This window comes from Coturnix japonica, chromosome 12 (genome assembly GCF_054131305.1).
Source record: "Coturnix japonica strain WE chromosome 12, WE-NBRP24, whole genome shotgun sequence".
Lineage (NCBI taxonomy): Eukaryota > Metazoa > Chordata > Aves > Galliformes > Phasianidae > Coturnix > Coturnix japonica.
Genome location: NC_140674.1, coordinates 4,908,996 through 4,924,203, shown reverse-complemented (window position 1 = coordinate 4,924,203; position 15,208 = coordinate 4,908,996). Strand labels below are relative to the sequence as shown.

Genomic DNA, 15,208 nt, shown 5'->3' with positions numbered 1-15,208 from the left:
CGACGCCGCCTCAGCGCCGCCCCGGACCCGCCTCACAGCCCTCACACAGGCGGTGGGGCGGCCCTTGGAAAAGGCGGAAAAATGCAATTCAGGAGCCAGCCCGAACGCTAAAGATCTTACGGTGATGTGTTTTGGCAGGATCAAGTCTTTCAAAACCGTTCTGGGTAAGGTTATATTGCAATAGGATACGGCCTGTCCGTGGAAAGCTGCTAAGCAATAGCTGTGGATTTGCTTACGGAGTAATGGCACCGATGGGAGCTTGGATTTGGACGTGGTGAATATAGCGGTGTGTGCATGGGTGCTGGGTGAAGGGGAGGACTCCAGTAATGGTGGTAAATGACCGTGCAAAAGAACCAGTCCCTCCATGTTGATACAGACATCTGTGCCTCCTCTGTCATTTCTCATAGCATCACAGAATGGCCTGGGTTGAAAAGGACCACAATGATCATCAGTTCCAACCCCCTGCTGTGTGCAGGGTCACAACCACCAGACCAGGCTGCACAGAGCCACATCCAGCCTGGCCTCGAATGTCTCCAGGACATCCATTTCTGTCTTCAAATGGGTTTCTCTTCATCACAAGAACTGGGTGATCAGAGCACTGTGATGGTGTCCAACAGAGCTGTGCTTTGGTTGCTCTTTGGTTCCCCTCTTCCCGTGGGAAGTAGAATCCTGCACTCCCATCTTTCAGATCCCTTCTGTAAGTCTTTCCCTCTGTTCTGGCAGCTTGAGCTGTTTTATGGCTTAGCAGGGTTTGTCAGAGCCCACACACGAGATAGGAATGGAGGCAATTAGTGTAGTAAGAGTTACTGTAACTCATCCTTCTTTCATACAAGGCGGCAATTGGAGCATTTACCCAGGAAGTGAAAAGCACTGCTTGGACTTCCTTTCTGAAATAGCCCTGAGCCTCATTTTTACAGGGACAAAGTGAACCAGGAGCACTGACTGACTCAGCCACTCTCACTGACTCCCAGTCCTGGACCCATCGAAGCAGGACGTGCAGCAGAGATGCCTCTCAATCTCCTCTCAGTGCTCATTTGACTGCAGAAACCAAACCTCCCTAAGCACAGTGAGTGCTGGATGACACCAAGGAGCTCATTACAGGCAACAGGAACCTTCCTGTAGCTTCTGGTGGCCTTTGGAGCAGAGCAGAAGGCGCCACAGGGAGGAAGGGGAGCAGTGGTATCCATTCCCTTGGCTGGACTCAGTACTATAATGAGGCCAAACATTATCTGCCTCCTATCCCAGCTCCGAGCACCATAAGCTCAGCTGGATGTCTTTTATTGAAAGCATTTCTTTTACCTCTTCAAAACAAATTCCTGTCAATGAGAAGCTTTCTAGGTAAAACTAGACCTGGATTGGTTTTAATTGTGCTTATGCTGCATGTCCTGTAAGCCAACTATTTTAATGGCTTCATTCTGAGTCCTTCTCTTAGGGCTTGGAACGTGCTCAACACCAATAAACCCAAAGACTTAGCAGGATGTTTCCCCTTGTTAAAATGCTTTGTGCTTTTGTCAATCCCATTCTTTGGATGCTGTGTTTTCAGAGATCCTCAGCTTGAAAACAGCCTTCCTCCTCCCATGCTGCTGTTCTGGGTGTTCTTGCAGTCCCTGCTGGACCATTCACTCACTCTGCAGCCACTCACAGCACGGGCAGTGATGGATGCCCATCATTTGAGTGGCTCAGTAGTAACTTAATGCTTTGGAGAAGTGACAGTAGCAAGCTCTGGGGATTTGCTGTTCCATTTACATGTTCTCTTTCTGTGCTCCCAGCCCTGCCTGCCATCCCAGATGTCCCAGAGCAGCATCCTTCACTCCAAGAAGCACAGAAGTAGCTGATGGCAGCATCCCACCACGCTGTCCCTGCCCACAGGGATCCCACCTGCATGTAGTGTGTGCCATCACCAGCTCAGTCCTCCTCTGGTTCAAGCTTCTTTGCTGCCTCATTGCTCCCCTGGTTCCCAGGCCAGGCGTTATCCAGGCCGCTGACCCAGCAGCGAGTCATCTAATGGCAGCACAGGAGCACAGGGCGTTGCTGTGCCGGATGCCAGCACCCTCCCTGCTCCTGACCTGAGTGGCTTCAGCAGCTCCTTATCTCGGCATTTCCCATCTCTTCAGCTTCCGTCCTTGTGCTGGTCGCACCCATGGGCTCTATGTCCTGTGGGTTGTGCCCCACTGTGTCCCTCTGTGGGTCGGGGTGGCAGGTGTGCTGTCACCCTTCTCCCCATCACCCCTGTATCCCAACCTTGGTGTTGCAAATATCAAACATTGCAAAGAACCTGAGGGCAGCTGCGCTCATCAAGCCTCCAGCCATGCCTTTTGCTTTCCAAATTGCCTTCGTTTTGGGTAACAGGGCGTCTCACAGCTCGCGTTACGCACAACGAAACCAGACAGAGTCTCCCACTCCGTATTGCATCAGGCAAACCCCCCCCCACCGTGGGGGTGCCGAGCTGAGCCATCGCTGAGCCATCGCTCCTCAAGGTCCCCGCTCCGGAGCGGACCACTAGGTGGCACTGCCTGCCCGGCATGGGACGGAGCGGCGCTGGGGACACGGCGGTGATAGGAGTGAGTGAGCTGAGGGGGTCCGGACACAAACAGCCCCGGGGGGGGTTGTGAGCACCGCACAGCAGAGCCCGGCTCTGTCTGAGAAGAGATCCCTCCTAACACCCAACCTGATCCTCCCCTGGTGCAGCTTCACACTATTACTTCTCATCCTGTGCATCTGGCTCTCCCTGGGGACACCCCATGAAGGACAGACCCCTTCATCCCTTCTCTCTTCACCCCAGGTTCCCCCCCCACCCCTCCAGGCTTCTCCCCCAGCCCAGCTCCCTCTTTTAACAGCGCTCTGGAGCAGCACTCAGCACTGCGGGGCCCAGCTGCTGCCAGGAGCCACGGTTTAAATAACACACGATAAATATTAGAGTAGCCTGAGCTACAGAGAACTCCTCAGACACCAGTTTCTAAGGATGACCTCATGCATTTCTTGGCCTCGCTGTTTCTTCTCATTACTCTTCTGCATTTTTTCGCCCCGCTATTTTTCCTCCCTCCCAATAAAATGTTTTGCTTTTCTTCTTCTCCCCCCACCCCTCCCCCCCTTCCCCCTTTGCTTGCTTCTCTGAAATATGCAGCCATGGCAACCGGCCTCGAGAGCGAATTCCCCGCATCCTCCCTCCTGTCCCTGGGGTCTGAATTCCTGCCGACCCCCCCCAGAGCAGGCACAAGGGGGCTGAGCCCTGCCTGGCCCTGCCGTGCACCCACAAACAGCCAAGCAGACCCAGCAGACACCCCCGAGCCTCCTCCCGGACCAAACAGCACCGTTTGCTGCTGGCATTTTTGGGAGCAGCATCGGGGTGGAATGCGGCCCTTGGCGTCGGGACAGGAGTTGACATTCCCAGCTCGGGCTGAAGAATGTGGACATGGTGTTCACTCCAAGCCCTGGAGTTCATTCACCCACGTGAGGGGAACACCAGGACCTCAGTGGCCGGGAGCTCCCTTCCCAATGCAGCAAACATGGGCTCTGCTATCCCCACCACCACCACCTCCATTACACCTAATGGAGGGCTGCAGCTGCTATTGACACACTTCAGAATGTCACACATTGCCTGGCGTCCCTTTTGTTCGGAGCAGGGTCTCACCATCCAGAATAGTTTTGCATCCCTGCTGTTCTCTCCGCTTCGTGGGGCTGAAATCAGACACGGCGCAGTTACTCACCATTTACTAAGACTGGTTTGCATGGGGCTCTGCCTCTTAACATAGCAAAGCTTCATCAACGGCGGTGATACGACACAGCGAAGGCAGAAAGATCCCCACTGATTCACCACCCCATTACATCAGTGCAACCACGTCGGGGAAATGCTTCATCCCACAGCTTGGAAAGGCCGCTGGAGCCCCGAGATTGCAGGGAAAGCTGGGGAGTTTCGGAAGGATGTGAGGAATTCTCCATTTGAATCACAGAGTCCTTATGTTTTCAAAGACCCCTCAGATCCCCAAGTCCAATGCAGCCCACCCCATTGTGCCCACTGCACTCAGTGAGCTGCAGAGCAATGAGGGCTCCCCTGAGCCTTCTCCAGCCTGACCCACCCCAGTTCCTTCAGCTGCTCCTCATCACACTTTGTGCCCCACAGCCCTCACAGCTCCGCTGCCCCCTGGACAGCATCAGTGTCGTTCAATGTATCAGCATCATCCAATGTCTTCCAGCATATTGAGCCACAGTTTGATGAACTTCCCCCTTTGAGGAACGGGGCTTCAGGAGGAGGTGTGTAGGATGGCAGTGGGCATCACACAAAGCTGTGTGCTTGAAGAGATGGTGATGCTGCCCCTCTGCATTGCTCCACAGCCCAGCCCTGCTCCTGGCAAAGCTCTGTGTGTTGCGCAAGGAGCAGGAGGCCGTGCAGGACCTGGAGCAGGCAGCAGGGCCGCTTGCCTTGACACGTTGCAGCAAGCCAGCTCTTCCTAGTCACACTGACAGCGCAGCGTTCCCCAGGCTCAAGACATTGAAAGACATCGCTGCTCCCTGCAGCTCCCTAAGGGAGGGTGCACTGAGTGCCCAGCACCCACGAGCTCAGCAGCTCATTTCAGGGCAGGGTCACCCTGGATGCCTGGGGATGTAAAAGCGGCTGCAGCCGATGCTCCGGTCCTCCCCTAAAAACGCAGACAGGCGTCTCAGCTGTGGGGCCATCACCTGAAATAGCTTGGGGCAGCTCTATTTGGGGACAGCGCTGCTGCTGAGCCCGGCCATGGGCTCCTGCCCTGCTCCGAGCTGTGTGAGCTGGGACAAACCCTCCCGGAGGAGGAGGAAGCCAGGCCAGTTTTCCAGATTATTTCATTTTCTTAGAATTTCCTCCATCGGTTCCGTTTTATGATGATGATTATTAATTACTAATTATTCTCCTTCTTCCACTTTCTTGTTGGTTTTCTTTTTTGGACAGCTGGACAAAACAACATTTGGGTCACCATGGCAATGTGCTCCCAAACTTCAGGCTGCGTTGGGATGCGCCAGGTTCTGTGTGGGGCTCTGTGTTGCTCCCCACTGCAGCCCACAGCCCCCTCACACACACCACAGCATCCCAAGGGCAGCTCAGTGTTGCTTCACACTGGATCCGATGCAAAGCAAACAAACAAACAAACCTCATGGCGCTTTCAGGGTGTTAAAAAATGTGGGTGGGAATATTTTCCAGCGCTCGTCATTTTCAGCTGAGGCCAAACGCTGCCTTCTGCCGCTCGCTCTCGCTGTTTGTGTGCCTGAAAGCTGCTTTCTCACTGCTGTACCACAGCCCTGTTATGTTGCATCCCTTCCCATTGCTGCCCAGCAGTCGCCGTCCTGCTCCAAAGGCAGCCCCCACCCCACACACACACCACAAAGGGTTTCAAGGAGACCCCATCCACTGACGGCTGCGCCATCTCAGGTAGCAGTAGCTGAACCTTCCCGTCCCTTCCCTCTGCCCGAATCCGTTTGTTTTCCCTAAATTTGATGAAAAATCTCTCTGTAAATTCCTGAGGCATGAGAGCACTGAAAGACACGCACTTTCTCTTGGATCAGCAAGCAAAAATCCTCACACGTTTGTGGGTTTGGAGAGTTTCAGCTCTGAAGTGGAAAGGAAAGCGACATTGCATAGGGGCAAAGCAATGCTGCACGGGGATAAAGAATCCCTAAAGCAAAGCCCATGGGAAGTGCAGCCCCACTATGGGGCAGAAGGGCCCCACTGACTCCCAGGCTGAGGTCTGGGTGAAGGATGGGTGATGGAGCAGGGTTATCCATGGCATCATACATCTGACTTTGGGGTTGCTTTGCGTTTTTCTAGCCTGGGAGACGCAACCAGGGCTGTGTCAGTTCTCTGCCTTTCAATTTCCACGTGAACATTTCCAAAGGCATGTTGGAAAACGGAGAGATTCACAAAGCAACCCGACCTCTGCAACCCAACAGTCACCTGAAAGAGCATCCATTGACCTCAAGGCCTTTCCCTCACCTCTCCCCATGCGCTGAGTGTGAGCCATGCACAGGTGGGAGAGGTGCCCCAAGGCCACCTCATCCCATGGGCTCCATCCCAACATCCACCCTCAGATCTGAGCACAAGTCATGGGATGGTTGGAATGGAGCAGCGCCATTGGCCATGCCTGGAAGGTTGGGAGCTCTTCAGGGATGGAAAACCCATGGGCTGCCCAGGTCCCTGTTCATAGAGCCCCGGAGCAGGGCAGGGAGCTCAGCGTGGGTTTGTTGGGGTCATGGAGGTGGTGGGAAGGAAAGGGAAGAGAGAGAGATGGAAGGAGAAGAGAGAGAAAAAAAGACAACTTGACTCAGAAACCGCAGGGAATTTTTTGCCTTTTTAGAATACTGGGAAGAGAAAAAATAGCCACAGTTATTCAAAGCATCCCGGATAATAACAGCCTGTTTACTGTTTGCATGCAAAGATGGCAGGCAGGCAGCGCAGAGAGGGGAACAGGAATGAGGAATTCGCCCGGCGCGCTCCAGCCCAGGAGGAGGAGGAGGAGGAGAAGGGCCAGGGCTGAGGAAGGAGCAGCCCTGCAGTGCAGAGAGCTGGAGCAGCGGGCAGAGCCTCATTCCTGCACCCCGAGCAAGCTGGGACGTGAGGCTGCACGCTCTGCCCAACTGGTTTGCTGTGCCCCACAGCTTGTCCCTGCACTGGTCCCTCCTCCATTAGACAAAGACTGGGGGAAATCCCCCTTCTGCCCAATCCTGATGGAAGGTGGGGATTTGGGGGCTTTTTAAAGCGGTGTTTTCCATCTCAAGGAGGTTGTGATGGGATCCCCTTTCCTTTTCCAGACACAGCATGTGGCTGTGGAAATAGAGCAGAGGCAGGAGGCTGAGGTGGCCCAGCCCTAGGGATGCTCTGAGGACCGAGTTCCATTCTCAGTTGGGATGCAGGGATGATGGATATAGATACAGGGATGCAGAGACCCGGGGATTGAAACCACAGGAGTTCAGGGATGAAAGACCGAGGACATGGGGACACAAAGACAAGGGGACCCAGGGACACAAGGATGGGAGCAGCTCCAGCTCCATCTCAGTGTTTCAGTTGAGAAAGCAAATAGATCCTTGTGACCCCATGACAGGGACGTGTCCTCACCTGAGCAGGACCTGGTGTGGGATGAAGGACAGCGGGTGCGAGCGAGGCTGTTGATGGCACAACCCTGAGGAGACAGCGTGGGTGGAGACCATACCACAAAGACAGAGACAGCAGCTTTTGGAGCCTGTCCACACACTCACTGAGCCGCATCAGGCTGCTCCGTGAGCTCCAAAACAACCCTATGAAATAAATGAGCTCATCCACACATTGGTGCATCCTCAGAAGGAGCCCCATCCTGCTCCATTTACAGGTGATTTTCAGGATTTTCCTTCCTTTATCCTCATTTCGTTTTGGTTTTTTTTTTTCGTTGCAGCTCTTGAAAAGCCGCCTGCAAAAGCAGCCAGACCTGCATCCGGATTTGGGTAAATAAAAGGAGCGGGGTGTGAGCACCAAGGAATGCCAGGAATGCTGCAGCCCTTCCCAGGCAGCCGCTGCAGCTGGAGGGAGCAGGAGGGGGGTGTGCAGCACAGGTACAGCCCTGGGAGGCCACATGAGTCCCATTGGAAGGCTGCGATGCAGAGCAAAGCAACACAACAGCTCAGGCCTTGCCATCGCTTTGAGCCTCTCCAATCCACCCTACAGCCACGGGAACCCCTACGCGCTCAGCCTCAGGCACCGTGTGCTAAAGGAGCACCAAAGGTTGAGCTCTATAATAAGGGGGGTGTTTTTTGGTATTGATTTTTATTATTAAAATACTGTTATACCAAGCAGAATGCTCCAGCAAACTCGGTATAAGGGCGGCATAACCAGACAGCCAGCTTTCCATTTAAATACTTCAGATAACTTAAAACTCACAAACAAGAACTCGTCGTCTTTGGCAGGAAAACAAAAGTTCACAGCACAAAAAAAATATATATATATAAAGAAATAACAATATTAATAGAAAATATATTAACTTGTGGGAAGATGGGGGGGAAGGGGAGAAAAAGGGGGAGTTCCTCTTTTTGTTTTGCTTTCTACTTTGTAAACAATGCATGAGAACAGAACGCATGTTTTACGTGTCTGAGAGAGAAAATACAAAATGCAGTTGTCCAGCAAATGCACTCGTTTGGAGGAGGAAGAAAACCATACATAGGGATGTATGAGGGCAGGGCTGGGAAGTGGCTGAGCTGCGAGGTCGGTGTTGGCTACGGGCAGCCAGCTGCCAGTAGAGAAGGGGAATGGGGCAGCACAACATCCCAGGCGGCCATGGGAGGCACTTGCTCCACTCTGAGCATCTCACCTCCATCCTCTTTCCTTTTTTGTTTCATTATTCCCCATTCTCTCCCTTTGCGAGGAAGCGCCCAGTGCTCTCCCAGCAGCTCCTTGAGATGGGGATGGAGAAGGGAAGGAGCTGATGAGGGAGGGATGGGAAGAAAGCCCAGGAGAGGAAGGGAAGGGAGGCTGAAGTGATAAATACATTTGCTCCTGTCCTACAAAACAGGGGTGTATTTACAGGGAGTCTCATCTTCTGGGCCGCCAGGGGCCAGGCACTCCAGTGTCCCTGGGGACACGCGTAGGGCACACGGTGGGGACGGTGGCAGAGATGGGACGTGGAGGACCACGCTGTCACCGCTCCTCTTTGGCCGGTTCCATCATCACGACGGCGGCACTCCTTGGCCAAAGCTGGAAAGTCCAAGCCAAGAGGCCAGTAGAGCCTTAAATCAAGATCTCCACCATATCAGACAGGTCTGGGGCTCTGGGGATGGTTGAGCTCTCTGCAGAGAAATGAAGTGAGAATGTGAGATCTGGAGAAAGGAGTACGACAGTCCTCCTGGAGCTGGACTATTTCAGTGTACAGATTTACAGCTGTAACACAAAGCCCAGCCCTGTTCTCTGTGCCCCCCCACAACCCTTGGTGCAGCCCTGGGGACCGCAGGACTCACCTGGTGAGCTGGCTGGGCATTCTGCACCCTCACCCCGGCTCTGTGCCGTCCCATCTGTCTGTGTGCTGCCATCCTTGCTGCCGTGCTTGGTGTGGGAGGGCAAAGGCACAGCGGTGGGCACCGATGCTGCCTCATCTGCAGCAGTTTTACCTGCTGGAGGAGACAGCGTTAGGAATTTGTCAGCATGGGAGAAATCCCACCCAAAACACTCCCAAATCTCCCAGTTACTGAGAGCCACCTCCAAAGTGGCAAGGGGAGATTTTGGGCCAGGATCCCCATTTACCTGTGCTGCCACGGGATGAGCCCTCTGCAGCAGAGGCAGCGAAGACAGATGGTACAGACTTGGCCGGCCGCAGGGAGCCTTGCAGGGCTTTGCTGGGGTCCCTCCGGGAGCGCTGCTGCAGGACTTTGATGACGGCATCTTTCTCCAGGATTTGGGCATGAAGAGCTTTTAATCTGATGAGAGACAAAGAGGGGGAAGATGAGATAGGAAGGAGGACCTTGTGATGGAATCAAAGCCATAAACTTCAATGGAGTCACTTGGACCACTGAGGATGCTCACAGCACCCAACAAGTGGCTCACAGGGAAGGTGGGGTACCTGCTCTCCATCTCCTGGTGCTTGTGGTTGGCCAGCAGGAGGTCCTCGTTGAAGCTGCTGTTGGGTGAGTGCCGTGGTGAGTGGCTGATGAGGGTGGTGTCCCGCTGGGCAGCAGCAGTGGCGGCAGCATCCATGGCAAACTGCCGCATGGTGCATTCCTCCAGGTACTTCTGCTCCCACTTGGTCATGTCAGCCTCCAGGGCCAAGATCTTCTCCTCCTTCTCCCTCAGCTGCTCAGACAGTCTATGGGCACTCAGCTCGGGCGTCCCTCCACCTGTGGTTCCCACTTGCCTCTGCAGCAGCCAAGAAATTACCCAGAGAGAAGGTGAGGAGATGCTGGGATGCAGATCACTGGCCCCTCCCACCTCACAGTCCCCAGGATGTCCTTTACCTGCTGAGCCCGCAGCATCTTCAGCTCCTGCTCCAGCCGGGTGCGCAGCCGCAGCTCCAGCTGCTCCCGCTTCTCACAGGCAGCCTGGAGCTGACCCAGGGCTGCCTGCAGCCGCTCCACCTTCTCCACATACGCCCGCTTCTTCCGCAGCTCGGCCTCTGCCTTGGCTGCCCGTGCCTGGGCACTGCCCAGCGCCTGTTCCAGCAGCTCTGCCCGCCGGCGCTGGTCCTCGTTGGCGCTGCGCAGCAGCGAGGCTTCCCGCTCCAGCTTCTCCTTCTCCTGTTGGTGCTCATAGCCTGCAAAAGAACATCTGGCTAAGACTCGGAGACACAGTGCAGGGGGGTTAAAAGGCCCACAGAGCCCCCCGGCCAAAAAAAGAGGCTGTGCCCACAGGTCTCCACTCAGCTGTGTGGTGTCAGCAGCCCTCAGCCAGCACATGAGGTGCGCTGGGGCCAAGGGCAACCCTGCAGCACACATTTCAGAACATGGCCGTGCCCTGATGGACATGACACCACCATGGACACTTGCTGCCATAGAAAGCCTCATTTTAGCAAATTCCAGCCAAAAATGTGGCCTGAGATGAGAAAATCCATCCTAGGTTACACCTAGCTGTTGATGTAAGGACTGTGACACGATTCCTCCCCCACGATACCAACGCCAGCTCTCTGATGAAATAGCATTTAGGAAAAATAAAGAGCTATGGATCTCGCCATATTTCTCCCCCAAGAAAAGAAATTCCAGCTTGCACAGGAGAGAAGCACGGAAGGGCTGGGCAAGCACAGCGAGGGAGTGCGGACTTTGTGCTGGAAGAGCCTGCACACGGCAGCAGGAATGTGGAGAATGCAGGTCACCCCGCCGGCCGGCCGGGATTAATGGCTTGCATCCAGCGCCCGGAGCAGCACAGCCATCCCTGGGGAAGGGCAAAAAGCTCCTCTCTACCCCCCCCCCACCTCTTCATCCAACATAAAGGCTTCTGCACTGAGTCCCTGCTGTGGCAAGTCAGGCAAAGCCGAACCCCTGGGGACTTACTCTGCGCTAGGAGCTTTGCCACCGTGCCCTGGTTGCTCTCCTGGTTCTCCTGGGTCTTGCTGGCCAGCTGCTTGTTGGCCGATTCCAAGCGTTCTGGTGCAAAAACACAAATAAAAGAAATGAGATTTAAAAAGGCTGTTTTGGACAGATGAATCCGCCTACCCCCTCCCACCTGTGAAAACACTCCGACTAATAAAACTGCTAAAAAGAAGTATACTGGGGAAAGGCTGATGGACAGAGAGGGCCTGCAGGAATAGGGGAGAGGAAGGGTCTGGAACTGGGAACTGGGGCACGGGAGCCACCCAATGGAGCTGTGGACCACAGCTACTCTCACCTTTCAGGTCTCGGTTGAAGTCCTGCAGCCGCCGCATCTCCCCATCTCTTTTGGCCCTCATGGCTTTCTCCAGTGCCTCCCTCTTGGAGGATGCCTTCATGAGGTTTTCGTAATCCTCTGAGATGCGCTGGATCTCCGTTTCCAGCTGGAGAGGAGGAAGTGATGGGCGGGGGTGAGATATTCGTGGAATGAGGAAAAGAAAGGCAGATGCTGGTGAAACACTGCCCAGGCTCAGGACCCGTCCTGCACTGCCAACAGGGCTCCGCAAACCCACAGAGGATGGGCAGGAGCCACAGAGTGAGAAACCCCCACAACAACACAGGTCTGGGGGCAAAAACCCTTTTTCTTTTGCTTTCAGCCCTGTGGGCACAGAGGGAGCTCTCTTGCCTTAGCATGGATTTGGCTGACTATGGTCCCCCCGGGGCTGGCCCAGCTTCTCCCTGTGCCTCCCAGTGTCCGTCTGTCCAGCAGGGAACAGCCCTGTCCTTGTGCAAAGCTGTACAAAGGGCTTTCTGTGGTGGCCGGGCACGCTCCTGGGGCGGGTGGAGACAGCCTGAGTGCTACTGGAGCCTCAGAATGGGCTCTTTTTCCCCTCTCTTCCACACTTGGCCAAGGAGCCGCGCTGCCACCAAAGTGCAGCTGCTTGCTGTGGGGGGCAGCCACCGGAGGGAGGGGGCAGAGATTAAAACACAAAAGGGGGTGAATTTTCACAGCAGCTGCTTGATCCTGCCCCAGGCGGCAAGGAAGCAAATGCACGAGCTCGCTCAAAAACAAGGGACAAAGCCGCACTGTGCAGATGAGGCCATTTCCAGGTGTACCTGCTCTCAGCCTAAACCTGCTGCCCGTGACACGGCAGGAGGTCAATCCCTTCCCCCCAAGGGATGGATGCTGGTGGGTGAGGCGCTGGGTGGGAGCAGGGGTGGGCTGAGCATCTGCACCCATTGCCCACATCCCAAATAACCAGCAGGGCTGGGGTCCTGCATCCTCAGCGTGCTGACAGGAAGCAAAGGCCAGCTCACCTTCTGGATCCTGCTGGCTTTCTCCGTGCAGCTCTCCAGCTCCCGTCGCAGCCTCTCATTGTCCAGCAGCAGCCTCTCATTCTCCCGCATCACAGCATCCACCTGGGCCAGCCGGCTGCCAGCTGAGGCCGCCTGTGCACTCACCAGGGCCTCCACACCAGCGGGGCTGAGAGAGCCCAGCGTGCTCGGTGAGGGCAGGAACGCTGCGGGGACGGGTGCTGGCATCAGCCTGCTGGGGGGAAAGAGAGGGGTGCTCAGCCACTTCATGGGGATGGACACACTGGCCACCACAAGCACCCTGCCCACATGTTCTCCTCTGTCAACCAACCCGTGTGGATACGCAGAGCTCCTGAAGCACCTTTGGACAAAAGAGGTGCTGGGTGCCCATGGGTCATGCTCAGAAGGATGAGTGCTCAACCTGCCCTGCACAGCTGGGAAGGGTTGGCTTTGGGCACACAAAATACGAAGGAAACCCCATCTGACGGCGCTGCCTGCAGCTTGAGCACCTCCACACCCAGGATTTAAGCACCTGAGAACATCAGGACTTGACTGCTAGGCCGGGGGGGGGGGGGCTCGGTACCACCCTGCTGCTGGGTGATGCAGTCAAGAAAAACCCTCAGCAAAGATGTATGTTGGAAACCTGCAGCACTACCACTTCTCCTCATGGTTTTCTGGGCAAGGAGAGGGCTCCTGGCTCCAAGCCTTGCCACCACACTGTTAATACAACCCCATTCTATCACCCAGAGTTCCTCGACATCCCATGGCTGCCTCAGCCATCCTGAGCCATGTGGCCGCCGTGCTGGAGCCTGCATTCCTATGGGGTGATCCAGGAGTGAGGAAGAACAAATGCATCTTCCTTACAGTTCTGCTTCCCCTCTTTGTTCCCTGGAAGGAGAGCTGTTTCCTGCCAGAAATGCTATCACTCCCTGCCCTGGTAAGTCAGCTTGGAGCTCCTGCCTATAGCAATTCCATGCCAGAACACCACACTTCCCAGCCTTCCCTGAGCACCAGGAGATGCCCAAATCTCCACACCCACAGACCTCCAAGCAGAGGCAGGTTTTGCTGGAGGTGTCAATGGGCTGGAAGGAAGGAGCAGTGCTCAACGCTCCCATACACTCTGCTGGAAGGCACGGGGCCGAGGGCACCCTCAGCCGGGGAGGCCAGGCAGCTTTTTCCACTCTGAGCAGCACATTTTCCTTCCACGCTGGCTCACGCCTGTTCCGAATTTAGCCATTTCCTGACCTGCCTCCAACTCCTGCATTAACCCCGAATCCCTCCCGGAGCAGCGGAGTTTTCACTGCTGGATGGAAATCCTGAACCAACCGAGGCAAACCGGGGCCAACCAGCACCCAAGAAGCGGCGAGGGCTGTGGGTTACCTGACTTCGGGGTGCTGGAAGCCGGCCCCGTCCCGGGAGCAGGGCCGGGACAGGTAAGCGACGGCCGCCTCCTGGCTGGGGAGGATGTAGGGATACTCCGGTGGAGGCCCGCGAGGCTCCGTTCCCTCGGGGCGCTGCCCTCGCAGGGTGTATTGCCGGGAGAGCTGCGGGAAGCTGTGGGACGAGCTGATGGGGCCGTGCGCTTTGGCCCCGTTCCTTTCCAGCGACATCTGCATCAGCCGTTCGCTCAGCGACCGCACGTGGCCGTGCTTCAGCTCCTTCAGGGCGTCGTCGGGGCGTCGGGTGCCGCCGTGCTGCTGCCCTGCCCGCTGCCCCGCGTAGTATTGCGAGTGCGCCTTGGCCTCCTCGTAGCTGGGGAGCTCCTCGCCCTTGTGCTGGGGCTGTGCCGGGCGGTATCCGCCGTGCTCGTTGTACAGGTGGTCGGCGTGGTGCTCCTGGCCCTGCGGCTCCTGCCGGGCGGACTGCGGCACCATCTGGCTCTCCTCCTGGGTCAGACTCTCCAGCGACGAGCGGGGGCTGCCGGCCGTGCCGCCGCGCAGCGCCTGTTGCTGGATGGCCAGCAGCGTGCGGTTCTCCGTCAGGTTCCCGTAGCGCAGCTGCTCCTGGATCAGGCGGTGCAGCACCGTCCCGCTCGAGTCCTCCGCCGTCCTCATCTCCGCCGCGTTCCGTCCGTCCGTCCGGGGGCTCTACGAGCGACGCGGGCACCTGCGGGGGGACACGGGGACGTCAGCGGGATTGGGGCCGGAGGAACGCGGCTCTCCCCACGGCTGTGCGGCTCCTCGGGGCCGGGGGCTGGGGGCAGGGCGGCGGTACTTACCGGGGCATGGCGGAGCGGCGAGGCCGTGCTGCCGCTCGGGGAACGAGGCCACTGCCGACTGCGGGCCCCGCCGGTAGCGGGGGCCGGGCTCGGGCGCTGCTATGCCCGGAATGCGGGGCCGGGCCCGCCCCGCCCCGCCGCCGCCTCCTCCTCCTCCTCCCCGTCCTCGCTCCGCCGCCAGGGGGAGCAGCGCCCGCCCCACCGCCATTCGGGGCCGGGCCGGTCGGTGTCGGCGCTGGGCCGGGGGCTGCCGAGGGGTTGGGGCAGCAGCTGCCGCCCGGGGGGGCTCCGAGGCTGTGCCCGCCAGCTGCCCGCCTGCATAAATCTTCGTGCCTGATCCCGGCCCCGAGAGACGCGCCATTGTCTCCCGGCCCTACAAAAAAACCGCGGCCCCATCTGCTCTGCCCTCTGCCAGCGCCGCTCCCCTACCCCAGCGCAGCCCCCCGACCCCCGCCTCTCGTGCGGGATACACGCGTATATTGCTCCTTCCCTTTGTGGGGTGCAGCAGGTCGGGACCCGCGGCACGGAGCCCGGGGCTGCCCGGCTTTGCGGAGCCGCTTCCCCGTCGTGCGGCCGCAGCGGAGGAGCCGCGGGACCCCCAGCGCCGGGCACGTCCGCCCGCGGGGCCCCGAGACGGCAGATGGTCCGAGGGGCGGCCGAGGAGCAGGTGCAGGG

At 57.1% G+C, this 15,208-nt stretch overlaps 1 protein-coding gene across 4 annotated transcripts; it reads right to left on the bottom strand.

Moving 5' to 3' along the window:
• Positions 1 to 7,743: 7,743 nt before the first annotated feature.
• AMOTL2 (angiomotin like 2) lies at positions 7,744 to 14,671 on the bottom strand. 4 transcript variants are annotated; one of them, XM_015871244.3, is made up of 10 exons: positions 14,534 to 14,671; positions 13,696 to 14,421; positions 12,319 to 12,550; positions 11,300 to 11,444; positions 10,966 to 11,058; positions 9,937 to 10,232; positions 9,546 to 9,838; positions 9,230 to 9,402; positions 8,947 to 9,099; positions 7,744 to 8,778 (listed from the first exon to the last, which is right to left on the bottom strand). In XM_015871244.3, exons 2-10 carry the CDS (start codon positions 14,367 to 14,369, stop codon positions 8,720 to 8,722), a joined length of 2,118 nt encoding a protein of 705 aa, XP_015726730.2. In that variant the 5' UTR covers positions 14,370 to 14,421; positions 14,534 to 14,671; the 3' UTR covers positions 7,744 to 8,719. The 4 variants fall into 4 exon arrangements, with proteins under 4 accessions (XP_015726730.2, XP_015726733.2, XP_015726731.2 ...); XM_015871247.3 differs by having other exon boundaries at positions 8,947 to 9,096; XM_015871245.3 differs by having other exon boundaries at positions 12,319 to 12,547.
• Positions 14,672 to 15,208: the final 537 nt, after the last annotated feature.

Excerpts from the sequence above, each read along its gene's own strand:
- AMOTL2 (XM_015871244.3), bottom strand. The coding sequence starts at position 14,369 with ATGAGGACGGCGGAGGACTCGAGCGGGACGGTGCTGCACCGCCTGATC. Across the intron at positions 9,100-9,229 it reads CTCATCCCGTGGCAGCACAG|CAGGTAAAACTGCTGCAGAT; the intron begins GTAAATGGGGAT and ends TGTCTCCTCCAG. Across the intron at positions 8,779-8,946 it reads ATGCCCAGCCAGCTCACCAG|AGAGCTCAACCATCCCCAGA; the intron begins GTGAGTCCTGCG and ends ATTTCTCTGCAG.